General features: G+C 38.0%; 1 protein-coding gene across 1 annotated transcript in view; it reads right to left on the bottom strand.

Moving 5' to 3' along the window:
* LOC150088663 (uncharacterized) overlaps positions 1-27,327 on the bottom strand; it is a 31,948-nt gene extending 4,621 nt beyond the window's left edge. The window contains exons 1-3 of the mRNA XM_090370849.1: positions 27,293-27,327; positions 10,055-10,317; positions 3,394-3,546 (exon numbers count right to left, since the gene is read on the bottom strand). Of these exons, the coding sequence (XP_090226975.1) occupies positions 3,394-3,546; positions 10,055-10,162 (261 nt within the window). The 5' untranslated portion in view covers positions 10,163-10,317; positions 27,293-27,327. The remainder of the gene's footprint in view (positions 1-3,393; positions 3,547-10,054; positions 10,318-27,292) is intronic.
* Between the last annotated feature and the right edge of the window lie 217 nt (positions 27,328-27,544).

Below are 27,544 nucleotides of genomic sequence, written 5' to 3' on the forward strand. Positions count from 1 at the left end.
CTTTAGCTAATATGAGTAATAAGTCCTGGAAGAACTTGAAATGCATTCAACTAATGCAGTGTTTCACAACCTTTTCATTGCTGCACACTACAGTCACTACTATACTCATATATTCACAAATGAGAAGTTATTTAATAATAACTTCCTATTATGATTTAATAATACACTTATTATTTGTGTAGTATTATAAGTGAACAGATCTAGTATTAGGAATCAAAACATGACTTCCCATTGGCTGCCAGAATGCACTCAGATTGGCACAGCATAAATAAATGAATTTTTTGTTTGAATTAATTTTTATTATAAAACTTGGATTTTTTTTTTTTTTTGAATTTGCATTTTCCACAGCGCACTTGAAGCATACCCAGGGCACACATGTTGAGAACCACTGAACTAAATACTTTTTCCTAAATTTAATATTTTAAAATTTTTTTACAATTTTATAATAGAAGTTGCTTTCTTGACAGGCCTCAGAAAAGTACATTGTTATATAAAGCATTGCAGGGAATATTAATGCAGTAATCAAATACAGACAGACAGATTAAGTGCATTACTTAATTATGCCAATCATGTGGAACATTCTGTCTCCCCACCCAAAAAGTGATTAAGCTTGGCCTTATATCTGACTAAGAGACAGATACCCTCTGTCTTCTACAGAGAAGAAGGCAAAGGCTTGTGATTAATCAATGGTGTATTGTCAGAAGGGGTCCAGGCAGTGCTGTATTCGGGCCAGAATGCACTGGAATGTCGTTCCGGTACTTTTTTCTATGTCATTAAATTTATACACCTAATATTATGAAACAATGGCATAATCAAAGGAGAGGGAGAAATATCTATTTTACCCATTGCTACTAAAAATATATATATTAATAGTAATCCTTAAAATTAATATTTTTTTAAAAATTTATTTAAAAACAAAAATATATATTAGCCATACTAAAAAATATATATTAATAGTAATCTTTAAAATTAATAGATTTCTTTAAAAATTTATTTAAAAACAAAAATATAAATTTCCAATGAAACTTGAATGTTTCTTACTAAAGTATGATGTGTTAGATAAAGAGATCCAACGAATAAGATATACTGTGATGCGTGCGAATGCTGCATTTTGATTCGCCATAAGATGAATGCTAGAATTAGTTGTTCTATGAACTGCAAGTCTGAAGTCTGATTCAGTTACTGTACAGTCAATGTGGCATTATCATGTAGTTTTCTATAGAAAGAGTGTTCTGGTACTATTTGTTTTATGACAAGTGTTCCGGTATTATTTTTTTTTTAGCAGTACACCTCTGGGTCCAGGTCCCCAAGGATCAGTTCTTAGACCACTTGTTTCTAATTTGCATAAATAACATCGATGAAGAGATAGATGGCATGTCAAAATTTGCAGATGTAAAGAACGAGAGGATATAGTGATCAGTGCCAAGCAACACTCCTTCTCGATGACTTGAACAGGCTTCAAGAATGGTCAGAAAAAGTGGCAGCAATGTTTTAATGCAGCAAAATGCAAGGTAAATACACTTAGGGAATGTAATAACATACATTTGGTAAGGTTGAATTAAAAACAATAAAAAAAAGAAAATGGGAGTCATAATGCAGCAGATATGAAGTTCTCTGAGCAGCGTATAAGGCAACTGTAAAACTGCATTTGGAATACTGTGTCCAAGCATGGAGACCTCGCCAAAAAAATAGACATCAAGCTTCTTGAAAGCATCAAAAAGTGGCAACTGGCATGGTGAGATCAGCAGAAGGGTGACCATAGAAGAAAAAAACTAATTATGTTGGCTACAGAGCTTTCTTTAAGCCAACAAATTGTGATTACTGGAACAAGTTACCTCTGCAGGTGGTTTAGGCTGCCAGTTTGAAGAAGTTCAAAGGTCAACCAAATAGTTGCCTGTGTGAGAAGAGAAGTGCATAATTTGTCTGTTTTCTTATCTGCCTTTTACTCTTTTTATTTGTTTTTGGCTGGTGCTGCAAAAGCCTGTAGCTTCCTTGCACTCTGTCTAATACTGAAGTTTATGTATAAAAATGCCACTGTAAAAGTGTGATTTAATCCCCTAAGTTCACCCACAAGCTTATTAGTATTATATTCTAATAAGCTTGTGGGTTTCAGGATAATTTGAACATAGAACTTATTAGTTCTATGTTCAAATTATCCTGAAACAATAAAAAAAAAAGATTAAACTATTTTTGAAATAACTTATACATAATATGCTGTATTATCTAGCAGTACCACCATACTGATAAACAATACAGTGGTACTTCCAGTAACCAATGAGAGCTGTATCAATGATGCATAGTTCTTTATGCCAGAATTAGAATGAAGAGAACATGGAGTATTTTATTTTTAAATAGATATGACCACATTTCAGTTTTAATTAAAAACCCCTATGAGCATATAATCTACTTGCTTAGATCAATGCTAATGGAACAATTTTTGGGTTCACTTGCCCTTGCAGATAGCATAATGAACATTTTTCACACCCACTGGAAAATGCCAGGGTTTGAATCCTGTCAATGATGTGAGGAATCTTTATGGACTTTTTTCACAACATGCCTGAATTAGTCGGCCTCAGGTGAGGGTTGCATGGTTCTTCTGTAAACTTCAGTTTTTTGCAAACAGGAAAATCAACCTGGGAATACATGCAATTCACAGACTTGCATGTAACACAATTGGATTTACTTTGCTCGCATTCAAGAGATTCTGATGTCTGCACAAGCATCTTTTTTTCTTTTTTTTTAACCTCGCTCACTGCTGAACTTGCATTTCCTTTTAATAATGTGATTACTGTTCTTTCACTTCACTTCGGAATACCCTTCTGTAGTTTTTCTGTGCCATATTTAATGCATAATCAGAAGAGTAATTGTTATCATATAATTTATTTTCAAAAATTTCACAAGTAACCTCAATTCTAAGTTCTTCCCAATTCATCTTTCCTTTTTCTTTTAGATGCACCAGAATTGAATTTCCTTCCTGCACATAGCTAGACGTCACACTTATATAGATTTAATTCTTCAAGTTTTTGTAGATCTTAATTGTGATGCAAGGCAACTAAATACATTGAAGTTTTACTTTCAGTTAAGAAAGCAACAAGTGAAATGGCACCAAACAAAGGCAAAAACACATGACCACACTTATGTGTTGTTTCATTTATATAAGCAATTTCTGTCCCTGTTTATAGTTCTGCGAAGTAAATTGGTTTCTCTGTAAGCGATGTCTTGTTTGGTAGCATGCGTCCACTATAAGAAACTGACAAGTCTGAAAGTTTAGTTTTCAGTATATACAGTAATTTCATATTAAACTGATTCATTTATACTCCCCTGCTACAATTTAAATTTCTACTAGGCTTAAATTTAGCCCAACTGGGAATAACTGAAATAAAGATTACTCACTTTGAGATTCTCCACATAAAGAGTAGGGAAGCGAACTGGACTACAGTTTGGTTTCTCTCCTTTTGTCATGTTTCTTGCTCGTGAAACCGAACTCACGGTACTAGCTTTCAGGTATGGCAGACACAAAGTAGTTACAGTCTTTTTGGAAGCATCCTACATGGAAATAAATAATATGTGTACTGATACTGATCATAGTTGTTGCAATTAAAAATAATTAGTATAAACTCAGATTCAAATTAACTCCCAAAATCCATAAGTCAAACAACATTACTATAATGCACAAGTCGAGAAATTCAGATCTCCAAACATTAATATACATGTTGAGTTCATAGGTTTACAAAAACGGCTATGCAGCAAGAAGGGATGCAGAGCAAGTCTAAACAAGTGCAATATTTATGTTCTGTATGAGATACAAATATGAATTCTGTGCTGCCCTAGCCAGTGTGCCAAACAGCCTCCACATGATCTTTAACAATCATACCGAAACTGCTGTTTAGCTCCCTGATCACCCTCTATGATGGCTGGCATGGCCATGTGGTAGTTTCATCACTGGCTCTGATCACCAAGTAACCTGTTGTATGTACTTTATGGTAAATGTGAACAGACTGAAGACAAATGGATCTTGAAAACTATGATCCCGGAGAAAAAAATTGGGGATATAAAAATATATTCCACATTAAAGAATTACTGATTTACTAATTTTTCTGATTTTTAAATAGGGGTATATCTGCTACCCCAAAGGGTATATTTCTTTTTTTTTACCTGCGGCTTTTTTCCCACTTTTTCCTGTTATCCACTTTCATTTTGGAATTCCAGATGTCATTGTACATATACCCGCTGTGTGTGGTGTCTGTAAGTTGTATGTATTCTCTGGCCAGTTAGTCTATTTGCTGCCCTTGAAGGGTTCACAATGGTTATAATTGTCATATTTTCACACCAGATGCAAAAGACCTGAGTAACAAAAAAAAGCTAAGAGGGCTGGCTGATTAACTGTCTTGAGTCTTGTAACTAAAAGGCTTGACTGACAGCCACATGAAAAATGCCTAAAAAACCACCAATTATTGTACACTATTATGACAATTGAACTTCAGCACCTGATAGCCTTGAAATGAAGGTGAAGATAACAACAGCTTCAAGGAACAGTGACAGTAACCTCAAGAGTGCTTCAGGTAAGAAACTTCATGTGATGCTAGTGCCTCTCAAGTTGCATTCTGAGTCTAAATTATCTTGACATGTCATCATTAATCTGATTTTGAGAGGAGGTTTTATTGTCAGATGTCACATTGCTGGCTTGTTGATTTGGGCAATTGCTACAGCCTACACCATCCAAAGTTGGCAATCAACTTTGGATAAACCAAAAATAAATAACAATCAGCAGTCTTGCCTTTCCTGGTGCAATGAACATCTTAATTGGTCCATCGGGCAGTGAAAAGTGTTCTGTGGAGTGATGACTCTCGCTACACCCTATTGCAAACAGGTCAGCAGCTGTGGGCGTGGAGGATGCTTTGAGAATGTCTGCTACTAGAGCGAATTGTGCCAATAATGAAGTCTGGAGGTGTTGGTTTATGGTATGCTGCTGCCTCTCATAGTATGGCCTAGGACCTTTGGTGGCTCTGCAAGAAAGCACGGGAGTACACACCTACCTTAATAGTTTGGACAGTTCCACACTCTATGATGGGGTAGTTCTCTAGTACAGACCTGTGTTTTCCTCAACAGGATAATTCCTCATGACATACCACTGGTACTGTTCGAGAATGATTTGTGGCTGTGAATGTATGAAAGCTGGAATAGTCGGTGCAGAGTTCAGATTTGAATCCTATGGAGAACCTGTAGCATTGAGTGAGGAAGAGACTAACATGTACTACATCACTAGCTCAACTGGTCAGTGTTCTTTAGGAGCAATGGAGGACTATATCTTGCAGTCGGTGGAAAGCCTACCCTGGAGGATAGAGTGTGTCAAAGGGGACTGATATGCCATTAAAATGAGTCACAGTGATATCAGTGGGGAACGAACTTATGTCCTGGTACTTTTTAGGGGTATGGTATAGGTGTTCCCACATTTCATGTGACAAATATCGACCAATGCCTGTCACTTCAATGCACTCTACCAGAATTGCATTTTCTGTAGTTTATATCTCGTTCAATATATTCTCTTGTTTCTATTTTACTTAGGAGTTCACAAGATGCAATGTTTTCCACCTCAGTTTTGACCCTTCTGAAAATAGTTTCATAATGACCTTGTTTAATTCTTTCATGAAGCGCACAATTTTTCATGAATTTTATTCTAACAGACTATTTACAAGAGCATTTGATCCACACATACGTTTTTCAATATCTCAATTGGCTTTTCAACTGGTCCTTCACTATCCTACTGTTTTTCAAATCAATATACATTATTGTAAAGAGTTGGGCAGATTAGCATCAATAACAGCACACGACATTGATGGAAATTTGTAGGGGCAGCCATATTTGATGACTATTATAGCAACACCAACTGTGAGAAGATGATGCCATTAATCCCTTTGCTAGCAGAGACAAGGAGGCGATTATCCCTTTGTATAAGGCAATGGTCAGGCCATACCTTGAGTACTGCGTACAGGTCTGGAGGCCTCATTTTAGGAAGGATGTAGAGTTGCTAGAACGAGTACAGAGAAGGGCAACAAGATTGGTGAGAGAAACAAAGGGGTGCACTTACAAAGAAAGGCTTAAGTTCTGCAAGTTGCAGGATCTGGAGGCTAGGCACCTGCGAGGTGATCTGATTGAGATGTATAAGGCCGTGAATGGTTTGAGCAGGCGCAATGCTAACAGGATACTTCCGCTTGCTCAGACTAAGAACCTTAGGGGGCATAGATTCAAATTGAGGAAAGACAGTTGTAGAATAGATGTGCAGAAGTTTGCATTTAGCCAGCGGGTAGCTGATTGCTGGAACAGACTTCCATCTGGTGTTGTAGAAGTTGATAGCCTAAATAAATTTAAGGCTGAACTAGACAAACATTTGAAGTGACCGGATGGGTGAAATTAGAAGGGGTTTTTTTTTTTTGTTTTTGTTTCTTTTTTTGGCTGATGCTGTATAAGCTTGCTTTCTTGCATCATATGCCTCAACTAATGCTAATGTAATAAGAGGCAAGAAGAATGCTGCAGAATAAATGAAGCGTTGGTAAAAAAATGTCGGCATTACTTTTAGAATGGCCCTGATATTTTTCCTATATAGTAACAACAGAAAAAAAGCAAACCAATATGTTAAAAGTTGTAGATGTTACATTAAAGCTGTAAAAAAGTAAAAATGTTTTGTGCACACTGGTGAACAGAATTTAAACTAAACTGAAATGAAATTTTGCATATAGATGAGTAACTGATAAAGTGAGTGCATCTGTCAGTTTCATGACTTATCAATACAGAGACTTCAAGTAATTCATTGCAGTGGAAAATGATCAGCAGGATGAAAACAGTACCAACACAGGCAGAGGTGATAGAGCCTGACCAAAAGAAATATTCTGATGGTGGTGGATACCACAATGCCTACTGATTACTGATATCTGGTCATAACCAACAGATGACATAGGAAGATGGGAGCTCCAGCTCTCCTCAGAGTTTACAAACCCTAAAAGGCAGAATATTTCCCATAGATCTGCAATCCATTGCAGAGAGAAGTTTGTATGTAATATGACCTATGATCTGTATCCATCTCACCTCATCCCAGTGGACTGCTCATTTCAACTGATATTCTGGACTCAAGAGAAATGTAATTTTCACAAATGACTCCAGATTAGCCACCCTCATGGGTAGCACAGTTAATACTGGTGCACACCAGTATTAACTGTGCTACCCATGAGGGTGGCTAATCTGGAGGGAACGTGGAAAGACCTGATTTGAATCCCATTAATGACATGAGCAGTTTTTATGGGTCTTTTTTTGCAATGTGGCTGAGTTGGTTGGCCTCAGGTGACTGAGGAGAGGGTAACACGGTTTTTACTCTTGGAAACTCGCATTTTAATACAGCAACTCACCACAGAACAGATGCAATTTTACATATATATGGTAAAATATGGCCTAAGTTGCTGATGTTGCACCTAAATCCTACAACAACAATCAGGTTTAATCTCGTTCTTGATGTACCTTATCCAAAGAGAGAGAGGGGGGCGCCTCCATAGCCAGGTGGGAAGGAGCAGCAGTGCATAGCACACGCTTCTTGATTAGACCGGGATTCAAGCCCATCACCACCAAATACGGAAGATGCGGAAAGGTCAGGGAATGACCACTGCATATCCCCAGAGCAATATGGCCTTAGTTGCTAATGCTCCTAAAAACCAAATAACAAACAAACAAACAAATAGAGAGAGAGAGAGAGAGAGAGAGAGGGTATGTTTAGGAGTGGGAACCAGAAACTTCACCAACTTCTTGGTGGTCTGTTGGTCTGGGAAGGAGGAATTTCCTCAGGGTAAGGAAAGTCCTCTTTCCTCAGTGATCCCAAATGATCGCTGAGGTATCCAAAGCTGAATCCTGTTGAGTGTGGTATATTCTGGATTGAAATTTTATACTATAAACATCACCCTCACCTTCCAACATAATTATATGGGCTGCAAAATGCTCTATTAGAAGATCACTACCACCAGATCTCTTTAACATTCATTAACAGTATTACATCCCATTTCAAGTGTTGCCTTGCAGTCAGGAATAATCATACTACTATTAACAACTACAGCATACTGAGTATTCTTATCCTCTGGTACATATGAACTAATTTTTATTTCAGAAATGGCATGCTTTACCCACAAGTTAACACCTGGTATTGTTCTCGACTCATAACGCATGTTGGTGTGAGTTAAGCACTACAGCAACAAGGTGCCAGTATGTTGTCTGTAATAAGCATGTATTCTCTGGTCTGTTTGCTGGACGAAAAATCTAAATTTCCAGGAGATAAATCCATGCATATCTCACAAGATGCTAATTAACTGAGTTATAAAAAAAAGCAAGTTTCTCCACTTGAGATGTAAACGGCTCTTAAGTGCAAGTTATAACTATATTAATATAATGTCTGCAGAAGAGTGTGTTCATGAGCCGATCTGCATGTTGTGTGGGCTGAAAAACCCTATTCCCTTCACCTGAGATCAGCTAACTACAGCCTCAGTTGAAAAGGACTTTAGAAATACCTCCAGGTGCCAACAGCAATCAAACCCAGACCTCTCTTAACGAGTGACAAGTGATAAAATCCCTATACTGTCGTGGAAAACCCACTCGAGATGGGATTCGAACCCAGGATGTTTCCACACAGTGTGGAAGGGCAGTAAGCATTGTTATCAGTTCTAAAACACGAGCATTATTCTGTACCTGGTTCCACGCCTGTCCTCAAAACTCTACCACAGGTTCTGGTAACCGTAGCTACTCTATTAACTCAGAGAGCATAGCATAATGTACTTCCATACTTGATTTCACTGACTTGTAACTCACATTTTATCATTCATACTTTGACTTTTGTCAGCCAGTTTATAATCATGCTCACCAACATCAGTACGCATTGCCTGATAAAGGTGCGAAATCCTTTTTCATATAATGCTTTTGCACATTTTCTGACATTCTTGAAAAATGTTTGCATTCTCCATTCTACTCACATTTATCATAACATTGATTTTTTGCTAATGCAAAAGGAGCTAAATTATCCATCATTTTTCTGAAGGATAATTTAGCTACTTTTACACAGCTCTCTCGATCACGGTATTGATATAAAAACAGTTCCACTGAAATTTTTTACTTTTGGAAACAAGTTTCTTCTGATCAGTAAAATCAAATTTTTGTTTGTTGTTTGGGTTTTTTTTTGGATTATCTTGATGCATTCCTTTCTCAGATTTTCAATTACTATTAGTTAAATTATCTGTTCACTCAACTCTACGCTATCATTCTGTCAAATGTTTGTCAGAGCAAGCTATGCAACCTTCATCTGAGACAATCTCGGCCACGCAGTGAAAAAAAGCCCATAAAAGTTTTTCACACCATTGAGAGGATTCAAACTCAGACCTTTTCCACACAGTGTGGAAGTGCAGTGATTATATCCATAGTATGACCCGCAAAGACAAGTATAGATGTTATCCTGGTAACAGTCATAAGTATTGATTAATATGTAAACAAATATACATGTTTTCATATGGTGATCTGTAACCACTAACCTGAATAAATTCATCATTTGAAATAAGCATTTTAAAAAATATTAGGGCCACCCAAGAACTGATTTATCTTCCCATGTGTATTATAGGCATAAATTGCATGTGTTGTTTGGTCACTTCACTGTTTTCTGGATGAATAACCCTAGCTTTTTGGGGGGGGGACCTTACTAGCTACACTTGAGACTGACTAACTCAGCCATGAAGTGTAAAAAGTAAAGTCTATAAAAGTTCCTCACATCATTGATGGGATTTGAATCTGGAACATTTCCACGCAATGAGCACGGTGATTACAACCACTGTAGTACTGTGCAGACTGTAAATAAGTATAAATGTTACCTTGATTTGTATTCTATGCTAATTCAAACTTAAATGCGTATGCAATTCTCACAGAGATGTATTTTAATTTGTTTCATGCCCACCTTTCCTCCAGGCTGTGCAGGAGCAAAACCTTATGTTTAAATAAATGTATTGTAACAATAAATATTAATAATTTGATTACTTACCTTTTGCAAACTGTGGGAAGAGGGTGGAGCATCTTGCGATGCAGTAATTTCTTGTGGATGGGGATCTCTGTTCTCCTTTCCTCGCTTCTTGGACTCGGGGTGGAACATGTGTATGCTCTTAAATTGAGTTTCTCGCCATTGGACATTCAGAAGCCATTGACCATTAGAAACATGTCATACCACTGAAATAGGCTATGTTGTATCTTGTGGAACACATCATCATACACGTCTGTAGCTCTCACTCATAAAACACTAGAAAAAGTCTATTGAGAAAAAGAAATCTGCTAGGAAAAATAATCTGCAAATGAAATTCTGAAATCTTTATTTTAACAAAGTTTACAAACAGTAATTCTCATGAAAAATTAAACTTTGCAAAACCAAAAAGCTTCTTTTCGAAATTTCCTTGACATCGAACTTCAATTACCATTTATGATAGCAGTTATAATAAGAACCACATTATTCAAGGTACAAATCTGGTGACTCTGCGATAGCCAGAACCAGTGGCATATCATCACAAGCTTGTATCTCAGTGCAACATTTCTTTATTAGTCTACAAAGTCTTACCTCTTTTCGCTTGGGAACCCATGAGCAGGCCCTGGCACAACTGATAGATGATATGCCTCTGGCCAGGACTATCCAACTCTAAAGTATCCACGATATGGTATGAGATAATCCCACTAAAAATATTAACTAAGAAAACAAAGAACCTAATTTGACATATGTAAACTTCCTCCAACTTGCTGGAAATGTTTCTTCCATTTTATCTCCATGCAAGGAATCTTTAAAGCATGGAATCCATGCCTCAAGAGTTTGGAATAAAGTGCTCTCAAAGATGCAGGAAGCAGCAGCATTCACATTGTCGTTATGAAACCTTGGTAAGCAATTCCCATAACTGCAGCCCATGTGCAATATGAGCCGCAATTGTTAAAATTGCTTTTTTGCACTATTCTTTCTGTTTACTCCTTTCTTCTTTCAACAATTTCCTTTTTAGGCATGTTAGCATTCTATGTGTAAAGCACCTATTTTCTTAACCATGTCAATCTGCCTTGCATGAAATAACTCGTCACCTAATGCCCAGATTTTTATAAAATTTTACATTTGGATCCTGTAGAAAAAATCTGTCCAGTCAATCCAAATTCTATTAAAATTGGAAAAAATAGGCAATTATTTCTCTGTCTTTCCTTTGCATGTAATAACTCGCTTACCAATATGTAGATTTTGACGAAATTTTATATTTGTATTAGAGTGATTTGTCGAGAATTTCCAAATTTCATTAAAATCGGACCAATACAAATCTAGCAAATTATTTTTTTTCTCATACATATTACTAGACTTCGGGTTATATGCAAATGTACAGTATATCGTATCCATTGTCGTTAGGGCATATAAATGCACACAAACCCCAGAGGCTCACATCTGGTGAGTATGGGCTTGGCACATCCAGGGTCCTGAGCTGGATATCATCATTCATCTCTTTCTTGGTGATACCCCTCTACCTCTCTCTCTCTCTCTCACAGGGTAACTCGGAAATTTTTTTTGGCTGGTGCAGCATAAGCCTCGGCTTCCTTGCATCATATGGCTAATAATAATAATAACACAAATCTTACAAGCAATACTTCATATCCTTAAATTGATCTTTATTTCAAACGTTAATCCCGGAACTACGTCACTGTACTGCCATTCAATTAACGTGGAGTAATATTTCACTGAGCGTCGGAAAATTTCTCAAATCGGCGTGGGAAACGTTTTCATGCTACTTTGCTATTCCTGCTCGACTGCATCAGATGAAACATAATAAAAATTAAATCTGTTACAAAACTTGGTTTGGAATCGTGGATTGTAAATCACGGGAAAGATTTTACCAATTACTACGGATGGCATTATTGTGTTCTGTTTTGTTTGCGAAAAAAACGTTCCATGCAAGAAAAAATTCGAGATCGACCAACAGGTGAAAACAGCATCACACATTATGGCCAAAGAAATTAAAGACAATGAAAAATTTCCAGAGCAGTTACTTTTAACCAAGCCACGTACTTCAAAAGAAGAGAAAAGTGATTTTCAAAGGATTGGTGTCTCGACCTGGTAAGCAGCTATAGCACTTTCAATAAATTAAAGAATTGTTGTCTTCAAACAATTTTTGAAAAAATTTCCTAGACGAATCTACCTTGAAAAGAATTACCTTAACGCTATTTATGCCGACATCATTCGCGAAATTCGTCAAGACGTTAGAGAAAACTACACTTGGATGACCATCTTCGAAACGACAGACGTTTGCGGCCGCTAAATTAGACGCAGAACCGTTGCAGTAGTAGTAGTAGTAGCATGTGATGCAAGAAAGCAAGTGGATTAGCACTTGAGAGGCCCCAGGCGCAATTCAATTTTGAGGGCCCCCCCTAAATATTTTCGGTACCACTACAGTGTACATTCCACGCGCACGTTTGTACTATAGCATGCGCCAAGATTTGGTGTTGCGGTTTTAATCATTTTGGTTGCGCAATTCTTTCATACATATTTTAACTAATGTTTAAATGAAAAAATGGCACAACTAAGCATTAATGATAATACGTATTCTACTTCCGATTCACTTAGTTCGCATAGATATTTCATATAATATGTAGGGATATTCGCATAAGAGTTTACTGACTTCTCATATTAAATTATAGTTTTATTCAGTAACGATAATAAAGATGAGTGTAAAAATTAAAAATGAAACAATTTTATTTTTATTTTTTTGAGACCTGAGATTTGAGGCCTCCTCTATTTAAGAGGCCCCAGGCGCGCGCCTCGTGCGCCTGTGCGGAAATCCGCCACTGGATGGAAGTTTGTTCCAGCAATTAACCACCCGCTGGCTAAAGGCAAATTTCCGCACATCTAGTCTATCTGTCTTTTCTTAATTTGAATTTATGCCCACCTTAGATTCGTAATCTGAACAAGAGAGAGAGAGAAAGAGAGAGAACATCTTTATTGCAACTAGATTAATACATATATAGATTTAAGTAAAGTTGCAATTGTCCCATCACGGCCAACGGCCAGGGGCTCACATCAGAATAGATAATAGTAATGCTCACATCAGGATATATAATGGATAATGCACATTCTAAATTTAAAAATGTAACATGTAAACGTCATTACACTTCCTCACATTAGACAGTATTAACTATATTTACAAGTGACATCGTACGGTTATATTTACAATAAAATATCTTATTTACAATTTTATTTTCAATAACATATATAATATATATGAATGGCACTTCTCTGTAAAACGAATTCTGTCGTGGCACAGGATAGCTTGGCAGCTGGTGTGGAGGATGCACGAACTTGTTCTCATTAGATTCTGGGATTGGAGCGAGCTGCTAACACTTCTTTCCTGTAGGTTTTATCGCTGCAAAACTTCTGGAGGTCAGCGTCGAGGTGCTGTACTTCAGGTAGCATTTGGTTTGGGAGGAAGCGGTCTGAGATATGAAGTCTCCGATTCCTCGAGCAGAACATCGGGGTTGACCGAAGTTCTGGCTTGGGTATTCGCCAGTAACACGAATCCCAAATGGACGGTGTGGAGATCTGGCCCGTGATCATTTTCACTGTAGCTATCAGTCGTTGTATTTCAATGATGTTAGGCAGTCGCTGCATCCCCAGTGAGGTAGCTAAGGCTGTAGTTCTGTCCTGCGGTGGGAGACAAGCTTTCCAGTTAGCCCATTTAAGTAGCCAGAATTCTGCTGCGAGGATTGGTTTCTTCGTTGTAGTAGCTGCTGATGCCCACACTTCAGCAGCATAGAGGAGTGGAGAATAAACTCTGTTCTGATATATTTCTTAATTACACGAGGCTCCTTAACATAAATTAGTTGTTGTTTAGCTAGCCATCGGAGAGAGGCTGCTCTGGAAGTGAGCTTGTCTACATGAGCATGAAACCGGAGTTTTGGGTCAAATATTATTCCCAAATCCACATGTGTAGGAGTGGCAGATATTACAGTTCCGTCGAGTGTTGGGGCTATTATTGTAGGGGTTGGTCTGAGAGAGTACACCATTAGTTTTGTTTTTTGAGGGTTGATTGAGAGTCATACTGTTTGAGGTAAGAGGCAACGTTGATGAGACTATCATTAATGCTTGCTGTAGCTGCAAGGTGATTGTTGGAAGCAATAGGCGTTAGAACTTTTATATCATCTGCATAGGTGATGATTTTCTCATTGTTACGGACAAGAGGCGCAATGATGGCTGTAAATAATAAGCCAGATAGGACTCCTCCTTGCGGAACACCAGCAGAAATTGCCTTCTTGTGAGATTGTGCATAGGCATCGACTTGTAGTACCCTATCATAGAGGAGTGATGCTATGAACCAGAGGATATTACCTTGGATTAGATAGTGGTCTTCCAGTAAGCGGAGGAGCGCCGACACGTTGATAGCGTCAAAAGCAGCTTCAATATCCAGGTACGTGATTGCGAGTTCCTCTTGCTGTTCAAAGGCGGACAATATATTACATGTGGTTGCAAGGAGGTTCGTCACTGTGGATCGGATTCGGATTGCGTAGTGGACCTGTGGCGGCCTATCTCCAAGAATCTGATTCATTAAGGTGGGCAGCATAGATTTTTCCAGGATTTTCAGGAGGGTTGAGGAGTTAGATATCGGCCGAAAGTGCCTGGGTAGAGTGGGGTTTCGAACTTTTGGATGTGGTCTAACGAGGTAGCTGTTCTAGTAGCACTTCAGAACAAGTGGAAGGATCTCATCAGAATTCAGCGTGCTCAACATTCAAGACCTTATACACCTCAATCAGATCACCGCGCAGGTGCCTAGTCTCCAGCCACTGCAATTTGCAGAACTTAAGCCTCTCTTGGTAAGAGGATCCCTTCATTCCCCTCACCAATCTTGTTGCCCTTCTCTGTACACGCTCAAGCAAATCTACATCCTTCCTAAAATGAGGCCTCCAGACCTGTACGCAGTACTCAAGGCGTGGCCTGACCATTGCCTTATACAGAGGGTAATCACCACCTTTTCCCTGCTAGCAAAATTCCCATATATCATTGACAAAACCCCATGACCTGCCCTGGCAGCCCGTCTGCATTGCTCAGAAAACGTCATATCTGACTGTACAATTACTCCCAGGTCTTTTTCATTTTCTACCACCTTAAGTGTAGTACCACACAGTTGGTACGTTTCTCTGGGGTTACTTCTACCCATATGCAGTACTTTGCATTTGTCAAGGTTAAACTTCAGTTGCCACTTCTTAGCCCATCTGCCCAAATTATCTAGATCCTGTTGCAGTAGCACACTGCCATTACTGTCATTAACAACCCTGCCAACCTTTGTATCATCTGCAAACTTCGACACTAAGCCTGATATACCTTCATCAATATCATTGATAAATATACAAAACAACAGTGGACCCAACACCGAACCTTGTGGGACTCCACTAATAACATTAGTCCACGAAGAGCAGCGCCCATTGATTACCACCCTCTGTCTTCTCCCACTCAACCATCCTTTTATCCATTATAGCAACTTACCGTCCGTATTTACTTGCTTGTAAGGCCCTCGAAAAGAATTACTCTACAATAGCAAGGTTTTGTAATGATTCTTTGCAGTTATTATAGCCAGATTCGATCCATATCGAAAGATTCTGCATTTTTGCTAGTGACGCTGCTTCGTATATGGTAAAAACTGCTTCTGCGTTACAAGTTTTCTGTCTAAACCTGATTCACGTTACTTGCTTAGCCCATGGCTGCTTACATAGGTTGGCGGAGCAATTCAGGAGAATTTTGGTGAAATAACAAACTTACTTCTACTATAAAAGAGATTTTGTCAAAAGCTCCTTCGAGATTAGCAACTTACAGAAATATGCTACCTGCTCTTTTTCTCCCACCTGATCCTGCTCTCTCACAAGATGGGGAAAATTTTTAGTGTAAAACGATTAGCATAAATTTTTAGCATTAAATCTGCTTGAACATTGTACTGTTAAATCTTACTCAAAATTAAAGCGGTACCTCTGTTAGTTGAGAAACACAAAATATAAAGCAGTGCATCCAGTTGATATGGGTGAACAGTGCAGTGTTATAACGCTACCGGTTTGTTAAAACCTTTTCGCCCAAAACATATTCTGCTCATAGTGTGTATCCGTCAGCGGTACCAGTGGACCCCCCCCAACAAAACCGCATAAGAGTGTCACTATGAAGAAGTAAAAACTGCCAAGACCAGATGAGGGTGTGAGTAGTATAGGTATCGTGAGGACAGTGTTGTTCATCTGGCCTCTTAGTTACTGGAAGTCCCCCACCAGGAAGGGGCATTCCAGCATCCGTCCGCGGCAGGTGGAGCCAGGCCAGTTTAGTAAAGGGATGCCTGTCGGGGTGAATCTTTCCTAGAAAGGAGGGAAATGACACAGGAAAAGAAGTTGGGGAAGAGTGAGAAAGCGTTCAGGAAAAAGCAGGGACCACAAGGAAGGGTTCCTCAGGCATGTAGGAAATCAGAGGCCATTTGTGGGAGAACACCCCCCAAAGAAAAGTGAGCGAGAACAGCAACAATACAAGATAAAGACAAACAGGAGTGGCTGCCAGAAGACGACAGAGGAAGACACCCCTGCCCCAAAGAGGAGAGTGCAGGCAGAAGGAGGGGCCTGCATGGAGAAATCCCATGCCAGCACAGTGGCGTCAGCAAGAGATTCAATCCAGAAGGGTGAGCATGAAGTTCAGGTTCAGCACCTGAGAGAACAGAACAGGTTTCCGCCAAAGGTGGTCTACTCTGGAGCTGGTGAGACTGCAGGAGTGGGAGCAGTGGCCAGAAGATTCCTTCTACGCTTGAAGAGGGCACATATTCTGCTCAGTAATATATGCATTTCGTTCAGTTTCTTATGAATTTTCTGCTATACGTGCGGGGCTGAAAAACCCCGATTAGGCGTGCATTGAACGCCTGAGCAACTAAGGCTATGAGGCGTCTGTATACTGCGTTTGTATTTGCGTTTATTCTTCGGTCGGTTTGCTGCTTCCAACACTGAACTTTCCAGAATAAAACATCACACAACCCTCTCCTGAGACCGAAGAACTCGGCTACGTAAGCCGATAAAAATTCCTCACACATTGATGGAATTCGAAATCGGACCTTTTCCACCCGGTGTGCTACTCGTGAGGACTGAACACCTGAAATAAGTCACCAAAGAAGGCTGCTCCTTCTGCTTGAGATCAAATAACTACACCCCCATTGATGGAATCTTTAACAATTCTTTCAGTCTCCGACGGGATTCTAACTCAAACCTCTCCAAACCAGTGAAAAGTACTACTTATACTCTAACGGTGAGCTTCCGTATAATTAGTAAACTCAATTTCACACGTTCTGTGACATCAACTTAATTATGATAAGTAAATATAGGCAATTCAAATTGCAGGGGTTTTTTTTTTTTTTTTTGTTGATTACAGTGTACTTTGTTATTACACAGGCCTATAACTTATTTAATTTAAATTAAATTAAATATTTTGATGAGGCTGAGTTCATGATCATAAACGCAAAAATTTCATAAAATTGCGATTAGACTAATTGTGGATAATTAAGGAACTTTGGTATTTTGGAGTTTATGCTGTGATAAATTATACTCGTAGACATCTAAAATTTTGCAGATACTTTGAATATGCTTTCAAGGATACCATGGTTGCAGATTTTAATCACCGAGGGGCAGTTGCCATTGCCCACTTTGCACATCGTTTCGTTAGAAAGTAAAGGGCTGAATTCATGAAAGTTTTATACCCCCAGTAAACTGCTCGTGTAGAAGTCATCGCTTGGACTCACGTAACTCTACTAGCTAAATAATGAATGCTTCTGATTAGTCTGTAGATTTTTTTTTTTTTACTAGTTCTATTGCCACTTCTTTAAAACTAGTGCAATACCAAGGCAACGCGTGATAAAGGCTAACTTCGTTCTGTCGTTTGTATGAGCACTACATTTATTAGGTACTTAAATCCTGAAGTCATTAAAAAAGAAGAGAGGACGCGAAAGCCCTCCTGCTTTTCATGATATTGCTTAAGACTACATTTATAATACAGTGCGTTTTTAAAGTTGCTGAACCGATACAAGTGAATATATCTCCGGTTATACGCTGCAGCAGCAACATATAAATTGGTTGGCGTGTAGATTTGAAGTTTAACAGTAGATGGCACACACATCCTGTACATAATTTAATTACTGTCAATCAATGGGTGCTGCTCTTCGTGGACTAATGTTATTAGTGGAGTCCCACAGGGTTCGGTGTTGGGTCCACTGTTGTTTTGTATATTTATCAATGATATTGATGAAGGTATATCAGGCTTAATGTCGAAGTTTGCAGATGACACGAAGGTTGGCAGGGTTGTTAATGACAGTAATGGCAGTGTGCTACTGCAACAGGATCTAGATAATTTGGGCAGATGGGCTAAGAAGTGGCAACTGAAGTTTAACCTTGACAAATGCAAAGTACTGCATATGGGTAGAAGTAACCCCAGAGAAACGTACCAACTGTGTGGTACTACACTTAAGGTGGTAGAAAATGAAAAAGACCTGGGAGTAATTGTGCAGTCAGATATGAAGTTTTCTGAGCAATGTAGACAGGCTGCTAGGGCAGGTCATGGGGTTTTGTCAATGATATATAGGAATTTTGCTAGCAGGGAAAAGGAGGTGATTGTCCCTCTGTATAAGGCAATGGTCAGGCCACGCCTTGAGTACTGCGTACAGGTCTGGAGGCCTCATTTTAGGAAGGATGTAGATTTGCTTGAGCGTGTACAGAGAAGAGCAACACGATTGGTGAGGGGAATGAAGGGATACTCTTACCAAGAGAGGCTTAAGTTCTGCAAATTGCAGTGGCTGGAGACTAGGCACCTGCGCGGTGATCTGATTGAGGTCTATAAGGCCTTGAATGGGTTGAGCACGCTGAATTCTGATGGGATCCTCCCACTTGTTCAGAATACGAACCTACGGGGACATAAGTTCAAATTAAGAAAGGATAGATGTAGAATAGATGTGCGGAAATTTGCCTTTAGCCAGCGGGTGGTTAATTGCTGGAACAAACTTCCATCTGTCGTTGTGGAAGTTGATAGATTAAATAAATTTAAGGAGGAACTGGACAGGCATTTGGAGGGAATGGTGTGATTTTTTTTTTTTTTTTTTTTGGCTGATGCTGCATAAGCTCCTACACTTGCTTTCTTGCATCAAGTGCCACTACTACTACATATATTTAGGCCTGACGTAACCGAGTGGTCTAAGTCTGTGCGGGTAGCACAGTGGTATCGTCACTGTCCTCCCCACACCGGGTGGAAAAGGTCCGGGTTCAAATCCTGTGTGACGCGAGGAACTTTAATGGGCTTTTTTCACTCCGTGGCTGAGTTAGTCAGTCTCAGGCGTAGATAGCAAGGTTTTTCCCCAGAAACTGGGGTTTTTCGTCCAGCAAACCGACAAATCGACCATAGAACACACTCAAATAACAGATATAAGACACAGCACGGCAGATGAATTTCATTATTCGGGTGGCCTAAATATAATAGTTTAGTTAGTTTATAGTAGCCGAGTGGTCAGAAGCGAGAGTGCATAGCACGCTCATGCAGTAACGCAATTCCTTAGTAAGCCAATCCTACACAGAAATGGTTAATTGTGAAGGGATATTTCAATTCCTTTGCAAAAATTATAAAGAAATATACAAAATATTTTAAAACATGAATTACCAAGTTCTCCATATGGGAGTTTATTAAAAATGTCGTGAGACTGGTTGTTTAATCATGTAGTTGTAGATAGTGGCATACCTAGATATCGACCAGACTTTTTGAGGTTTTTTTTGGTTTTTTTTTTAGAACGCCTCCTGCGTTCTTTTTCTTTAATTTAAAATTTTTGGTTAAGGAGAGGCATATGCCCCCTCTGTCCACCCCTGAATACGCCCCTGATTGTAGACCTAAAATGCCGAATCACGAATCCTATTTCCTTTGCGGAAATAATCAACGCTTAGTGATATAGGAAATGTCTCAGAGGTTTATTGACCGACTAGATGACATGGAATGGCAAGACGGATATTTCCAACAAGACGGCGCAACTGCACACCCATCTATGGTAGCACTTCAAGCAGTGAAATCTGTGTGTGAAGGTCGCGTGATCTCTAGGGAACTCTGGCCGTCAAGTTACCAGACATTACGTCTCGTGATTTTTTTTTTTTTTTTTTTTTCTTAGGCCATATTGCGCCAGTGGATTATATATGTACGGCTGTTGCGTATCACGGCAGATTTGCATCATATGCGTGTTGAAAAACCCAGAATAACTCATGGGGAAACTACTCCCTGTGCTTGAAATGTGCTAACTACATTCCCAAATTAGTATTTCATAATAACCATTAGAATGACACAATATGGCCCTGACAGCCTATGTGTCGTTAAATTTCATTACAACAACTACATTCCCGATTGAAGAAGTCTTTAAGACTTCATTTGTTTCTGACGGGATACGAAACCAGACCTTTCTAAACGAGTGGGAAAACCACTCATGTCATGGACTACAAACTTTGTATCGAGACCAGATAGAGAACTTTTATGAAAGCTTACGTAAATATTAAATGAAGTACAAACAACTCAAACATCATGAAGATTGGCTCTCCGTCTGCATTTTCATTTCCTTAGTAACTTCCTCATTACTTGTTATTCTTTGGGAACTGCGCCTATCTTCAGAATTTCCAAACGTGTAAATATGTGCATGTAGTAGTACACAGGAAGTGTTTGTTGTTTACCAAGCAAGCCGAAATGCATTATTTACTGCTTTACAGTTTTATTTTTTGCTAAATATTATTATATTAAAATATTAAATTTTTAAAATAGTCAAGCAGTAATAAAAAATGAGATTATGAGTTTAAAATAAATTATATAAATTATAATATTTATGTTTGTATTATGAAAATCATAATATGCAAAAGTAACTAAGATATTGAATGAAAATTAGAAGTATAACCCACGCATTATAGAAATTAAATATTGTTTAAAAAATATAGCAATAGATTGCTATATTTTTATTCTGCATTTATTGCTGTATTTATCTGCTGCAGGCAAAGGCACACCACTAACCTAAACTTTTATTAAAATTCAAATCATTATAAAAGCTATTTAATAAATCTGTATGTTAATCACAGATTAACATACAGTTAATCACAGAGCAAATTAATACGTTAATTTGCTCTGCATAATTAAATTAGACAAATGCTAAAGAATTCCTTATTTTGCTTCATTAGGTCTACAGTAAATCACAATGAATTTTATAAAAAAAAAACATTGGCCATACCTGTCTAACTCGAATAAAAACACAAGAGTAACATCGCCTAAAATAGTCGTATGCTAGATTGCTTTTTGGTAGTAAATTAGTGAAATCGCCACCTAATAAATTGACTCACCGTTTTAGTTGAACTTAAAACATTAATATTTGTTTCAGTTGGTTTAAACATTAATATTTGTTGTATTAATATTTTGTATTTTCACAATCACTGAAATTTGTATTAAAGACAAATTTAAAAATAAAGCAAAATAATTACTACTAAATACTGTATATATAATACTATATTACATAAAATCTGGTTAGGGGCCATTCACAAATTTCGTAGCCAGGGCACTGGGATCAAATAAAATGATACGGGTGAGAGAGGAAACGATGAAAAGAAAAATTATGCTTCCTGAATTGTAATATTTCGTTATATAACAGTAGAGAGGAGGTCAAAGGTTTTATTAGATGTTATGGGGAGTGGGAGGCCCAGAAAGTTGAAAAATAGCATTACCTACTTGGTGAAGATCCCTTTTATATAAGAACAAAATAATCAGTGTAATATAATTACCTACTTGGTGAAGATCCCTTTTATATGAGAACAAAATAATCAGTGTGTTACGGCAATTAAATAACGAAGTTATCACAATTAAATCGTGTTTCACCATTAACAATAAAATTAACACCATCAACAACAACAAAGGAATAAAATATAAATGAATCAAAAAAAAAAAAAAAAAAAAGTCAGTGCTGACAATGCTGGTAATTTGTTAAAATATTTACAAATTATCAGGACGTAGCCAAGTGGCCAGAAGCAGAGTGCAATAGCACACGCTCCTTGAATGGACTAGTTCGACCCGTGACTGCTAAATACGATTAACAACTGTATTTTTGATGTATTGTAAACTCGTCTAATCTGATGGTCGTGCAGGAGCATAAACAAGAACATTTATCTTGATGAGTACGCTGAAATAACAGAAAATTTGTAAACGCACCACAATCTTTTTTCTTTGGTGTGTGTGTGTGAGGGGGGGGGAGAAGCTAAGAATCAGTACCACTGCTTTGAAGTTGGGAAAATTACTCTCTGTTTTTGTTTGTTTCTTTTTTTTTTTTTTTTTTTTTTTTCGTTTTGATCGAGTCTCTTTGGCGGCTAAACCCGAATGCCTCCCCCTGAGCACAACCCTGTAACCCAGTGATGTGAAAGTAAGCAGCAGGACACATTGTCAAACACCTGATTATTATAACGAGCAAATCTCTGAATTCAGATCCAGAGATTCCCAACAGACTTGAGATATACAAGCAGTTGAAAGGGTGAATGGGCAATTGATTTGGATTTTTCTCCCATATATTTTCTACTATAAATAGTGTTAATTCATATCATAAATTTAAGGAGTATAGGTCACTTGATTGGTAATACTGAGTTTTAATTGCAAATACATACCTCGTTTTCGTGGATAGCAAAAATCTTGAAAAGTTATTTGTGACATGCTTCATTGAAAACCAAAATGAAGCTGCGAAATTTGTGAACGTTTTTGCAGTTCTCTCCTAGATCAGCAGTCCATCTGAGGCGTAAATCGAAATGGTTTCGTTTTCTAATATTATAAATCTATTTTTTTTCTATTGTGTGTGATATTTATCTATTTTTCGAATAAAAACAGAATGAAACGTTTGTTTGTTTTAGGATTTCTATGTCGGTATACGTTGCTTCTGAAATGCATGTATTCTGTGGTCAGGTTTTGAAAAACCACTTTCCAAGATACAGAGAGAAAGAAAGATGAAACTGTCATCAGAGAGAGAAACTCACTTTAGTCATTCAGGATAGAAAGTTCCATAAAACGTTGCTCCTGTTGCGTGAGATCCCAACCAGCCCTTTTTCACATAGTATGGAAGATAACGTGTATAACCAATATGCCAGCCGCGAGAGCACCGAGAACATAGGGAAATTGATAACGCTGCGCAGGTGAATCAACAAAGAACAATGAATCTTTAAACGTCTATTATGTATTTGTAGGGTGTCCAGATTTTAATTTGTAAAAATGGGAAACATTAGTACATAGCGAGAGGTTACGGCATTTGGGGCAATAGGTAAATTTCTGTCCCCCTTCTCTTATTTTCCACCCAATATTTGATACCAAAGAAGGAAAAAGAAATACAGAAAAAGAAAGATACAGAGACAGAAAACCAGGTGGAGAGATGAGTTAACATTCCTTATGAGCAAGACTGGCATTGAACTGAGATGAATGGATAAAGTCGGGTTAGGCCTTTGCCCAGCAGTGGGATTCCACAGGCTAACACAACAATTTGATACCAAAATTTAATTTTCCGTTTTTACACAACTGAACCCAATTCCAGGCTTCCCTCTATTGCCGCGCACAAATAAATCAGATTTGAATTTGGTAAAACTGGAACACAGGAATGAAAATAATAACTATTTTTTCATTTCAATTTTTAATTTAAAAAATGTTAAAAAAAAAGTTAAGTATATTAGTATTGTAGTGGTTTTGCCAATTATCACTCGTTTGGGGAGGTTGTCTGTTCAGATTCCATCAATGATTTGGGTAGTAAAAATAGGGGACTAGGGCTAACCGATCTCAGGTAGAGAGTGTTGTGTTTCCCTGCTAATTGTTTCAGCCTGCATGTTGAGCAGACTGAAACAGTTCACAGGAGGATTCACTCCTGTGAATCTGGAGGCCGGGGATGTGGGGGGGAGATAATCATTATAGCTTTCTAAAAACCGGAACGTACAGACAGTACAGCAAATGCTTGATTTCACTGTATATTAACCAATTGCATGTATGAAATATTTTTGTGCATTAAATGATGACACGTGACATCAATTCTGTTTTATGTACTTCTTGATATTCATATACTGTATTTTTAAATGCACATTTCCATCTGCTGTTACTGATATTGAAATGAAACTGTGTATTCATCAAATTTTTTCATACTTTACTGTTTCAGTAAACTGAAATTTTGTCACGTAGAATATTTGTGTCTTGTTTAATTATATATTTATAAAAATGATTATCATCATTCCATAATAAAGTTATATTGCAAACCCTTATTTTTGAAGTCGAATACGAGTTAAGTAGTCGCAACGGTATCAGTCTAAATTGATGCCAACGATGACTAAAGTGATAAGAGCAGATGAATAACACAAAATGTACTTTGTATACACTGTATTACCAAAAGTAACTAGACACTTGCATGTTTCAAGGAACCTTTTACTGATACAATATTTAATAAAATGTCGGCTCGCCTGTGGCCTTAATTACACACTGTGTACTCCTAGGTGGACTCCGAACCAATTTTTGATAACAGGAAGGCGGTAATTTGGTCCATTCCTACTTCAACACAGCACTCATTCGGCTACTGATTGCGGGCGTGTTGGCCTTGCGCGAAGCCGATGTTCCGCTTAATTCCAAAGGTATTCTGTAGGGTTATGGTCGGTGCTCTGGACAAGCCAATTAAATTTTTGTACGCCCATAACTTCAAACCAAACCATTACATAATTATATATTTATAATATGTAATGACTCTGCTCTTCTTCTACTGCTTCCTGAGTGGAGTGTCCAGAATGTTACTGTACCGCATGGCATTCGTTGTTACAGGAACAGCGATCAATGGCCCAAGCTTAAATCACGAGAAACAACCCCAAGACAGTGACAGTGCCTCCACCAAACATCACAGTGTTAGGACGATACGCTTTAGTAAATAATGTTCTCTGGGCTTTCGCCACATCCAAACACAATCATCAGATCAGCAGACAATGTACCATGATTGTTCACTCCATAACGCACTTTATAAACATTCCACTGACTTGCTGAGTTGTGCAGCACACAAGTATACGCTGTGCTGTGATGTTTAATCTGTGCCGATGTTCTTCCGTAAAAATCCGATGCTGTGCAACTATCCATATATTGTGCTTGTATTAATTTAAGCTCACGTGGCCTCCCTGAGTTGACAGATCTCAATGACGACCGACGGAATCCACGTAGCCCTCTTTTGTGAGCACCCTCTGGTCTCTCTCTAGGCCTGACGTAGCCTAGTGGTCAGGAGCGAGAGCGCATAGCACGCGTTCCTTGAGTGTACCGGGGTTCAAGCCCGTGACTACTAAATAAATACGATAAATATTTGTATTGACGATTTATTATAAACTCTACTGACTTGGTTGTCGTGACGGAGTATAAACAGAAAAATTCTGTGGTCTACCCGAAAATTTCCCATCCACCATTGATCTAGGCTAGGGTGTTGCAGTTTTGCTGTAGTGGCACGAACAGATTGATTGCTAATATGGCATCCTGTAAATGACCTGCTTGAAAGTCACTAAGCCGAACTCCTCAACACATGTATTGTATTTCGTTGATTTGTTTATTTATAGCATGAACGTAGTTCCTGATACGAGGCTAGTGTGTACCGTGATGATTTTGGCAATATATTGTACACTGTCATTTGCACTTAAGGAAAAAGAAAAACAAGGACTATAAAAACTAAACGTTAATACATTTTCTGCCAATTGGACAATACTACAATGAAACATGCAAAACAGCTACAATGAAAGTGCAAACTTCCCCAGCCCCTTTCGGGCTGTGTGTATCAGATAATAAAAAGAATTTAAAAAATGTCTTAAGGTTACAATCTTTTTCCTTTCTGTTCAATTTTATCTTTTTCGTTTCTTCAAACACTTGTTCAAGTTTTTTTTCGTAAATCAGAAATTTGGTATCCCCTAAAAATTATGCCTTTGGGGATTGCCTGCTTCGCCTTTGCCTAAAATTGGCCTTATACACCTAGTTTTATCACCACAAGAAGGAACTCAAGGTCACTGTCATACGCAATCTGTTTAACCTGTACAGGGATTAGTGATATAGGAAAAGAGGACGAATGCAGATATTAAACTTTTATGACAGATCAAGTTCGAAATAGGGACAAAATGGATTCTCTTCATTGTTTCACTATTAAGTAATTATAATTACTTCGTTTAAAATTAAAATTAATCTCGAAATCAAGGTACCCTAATCACTCCATTACCCCTTTACACCTAAAATAGACTGGGTCTAGTGGCGAACTTGAGTTCATTCTTGTGGCGGTATGAATATAAACGTCAGGATGCTAAAAGATATTATTCGATGGTAATCTAGTTCATACAGTATGTTGTGGGCTATGTATATACAAATGATATATTCACGAGCTGATCTGCATATTTTGAAAGCTGAAAAAATCCAGAATAACTCACGGGGAAATTATTATTCTTCTCGCCTGAGATGACTAAAACGAGTGACCAGTGGCGAACCCACAATACTTTACGCAGGACATTGAGAACCACTGAATTATCCAATACTGTACACCCAATATATGACTATATACCATATTTTACCATTAAATATTTCTAATTTGTTATTTAATGCTGTAACTCTGTGTAGCGTTACATAAAATAATAATGCATTTTCCGTTATCTTATAATGTTATATAACTCGTTTTTTCTATAATGTTATTCGATAAGGTTATAGAAAGTAGAATTATTACTTGAGTTATCGAATAACCTCAGTAAACATATCGTTATTCGATCCGTATTAATCACGAAGATTAGTTTCATTTTACTTGGGAGGGGGATATGTGCACAATCCTAAGGACAAGCCATTCGAACTTAGCACGAAGTTTTCAAGGTAACTTAACTAGGGACGTAACTTGACCACGGTATATACGAACATGTAGAGTTACAACAGCTCTTGGGGCCTCGAGGGAAATATTTTGAAAATTCGATAGCACTACACAAGGTTGTTTATTCTGTCTTTATAATAAATAGTTCGTTAAGTTTTTATTTTCGTGCAAAAAACAATAAATATTTCCAGTAAATAATACATATAATCCAGGCGATCATAGTCAATATTTTTTTAAAGTTAGAAAAAAAAAATTATAATCTAGCAGAGCTTCGTCTGCTTGATTACCAGCCGACCGGCTAAGTAATCAACATATCCCATCAGACAAAAGCCTATAAAATAATCTCATACCTGATATTTATTATCCTGGTGGCCCCGAACGAACATACATATTATAAAAGAAACTCGATAGCAATTTAGATGAAAAATTATAACTTAGCGTTGTTCACATATCTCAAATATCCGGAGTGGGAGTCAGTAAACTATATTGCTCTTCGTCGAGGCGTGCTTTCACCTCACAGCACCCCGACAGTGATACTGAAAGATCCTGAAAGACTGTATTGTTTGGGTTGAGCTCGTGTCACCATGACAACTACGCTTGCT

This window comes from Mastigoproctus giganteus, chromosome 3, assembly GCF_048544385.1.
Source record: "Mastigoproctus giganteus isolate SK-2022 chromosome 3, ASM4854438v1, whole genome shotgun sequence".
Taxonomy (NCBI): domain Eukaryota; kingdom Metazoa; phylum Arthropoda; class Arachnida; order Uropygi; family Thelyphonidae; genus Mastigoproctus; species Mastigoproctus giganteus.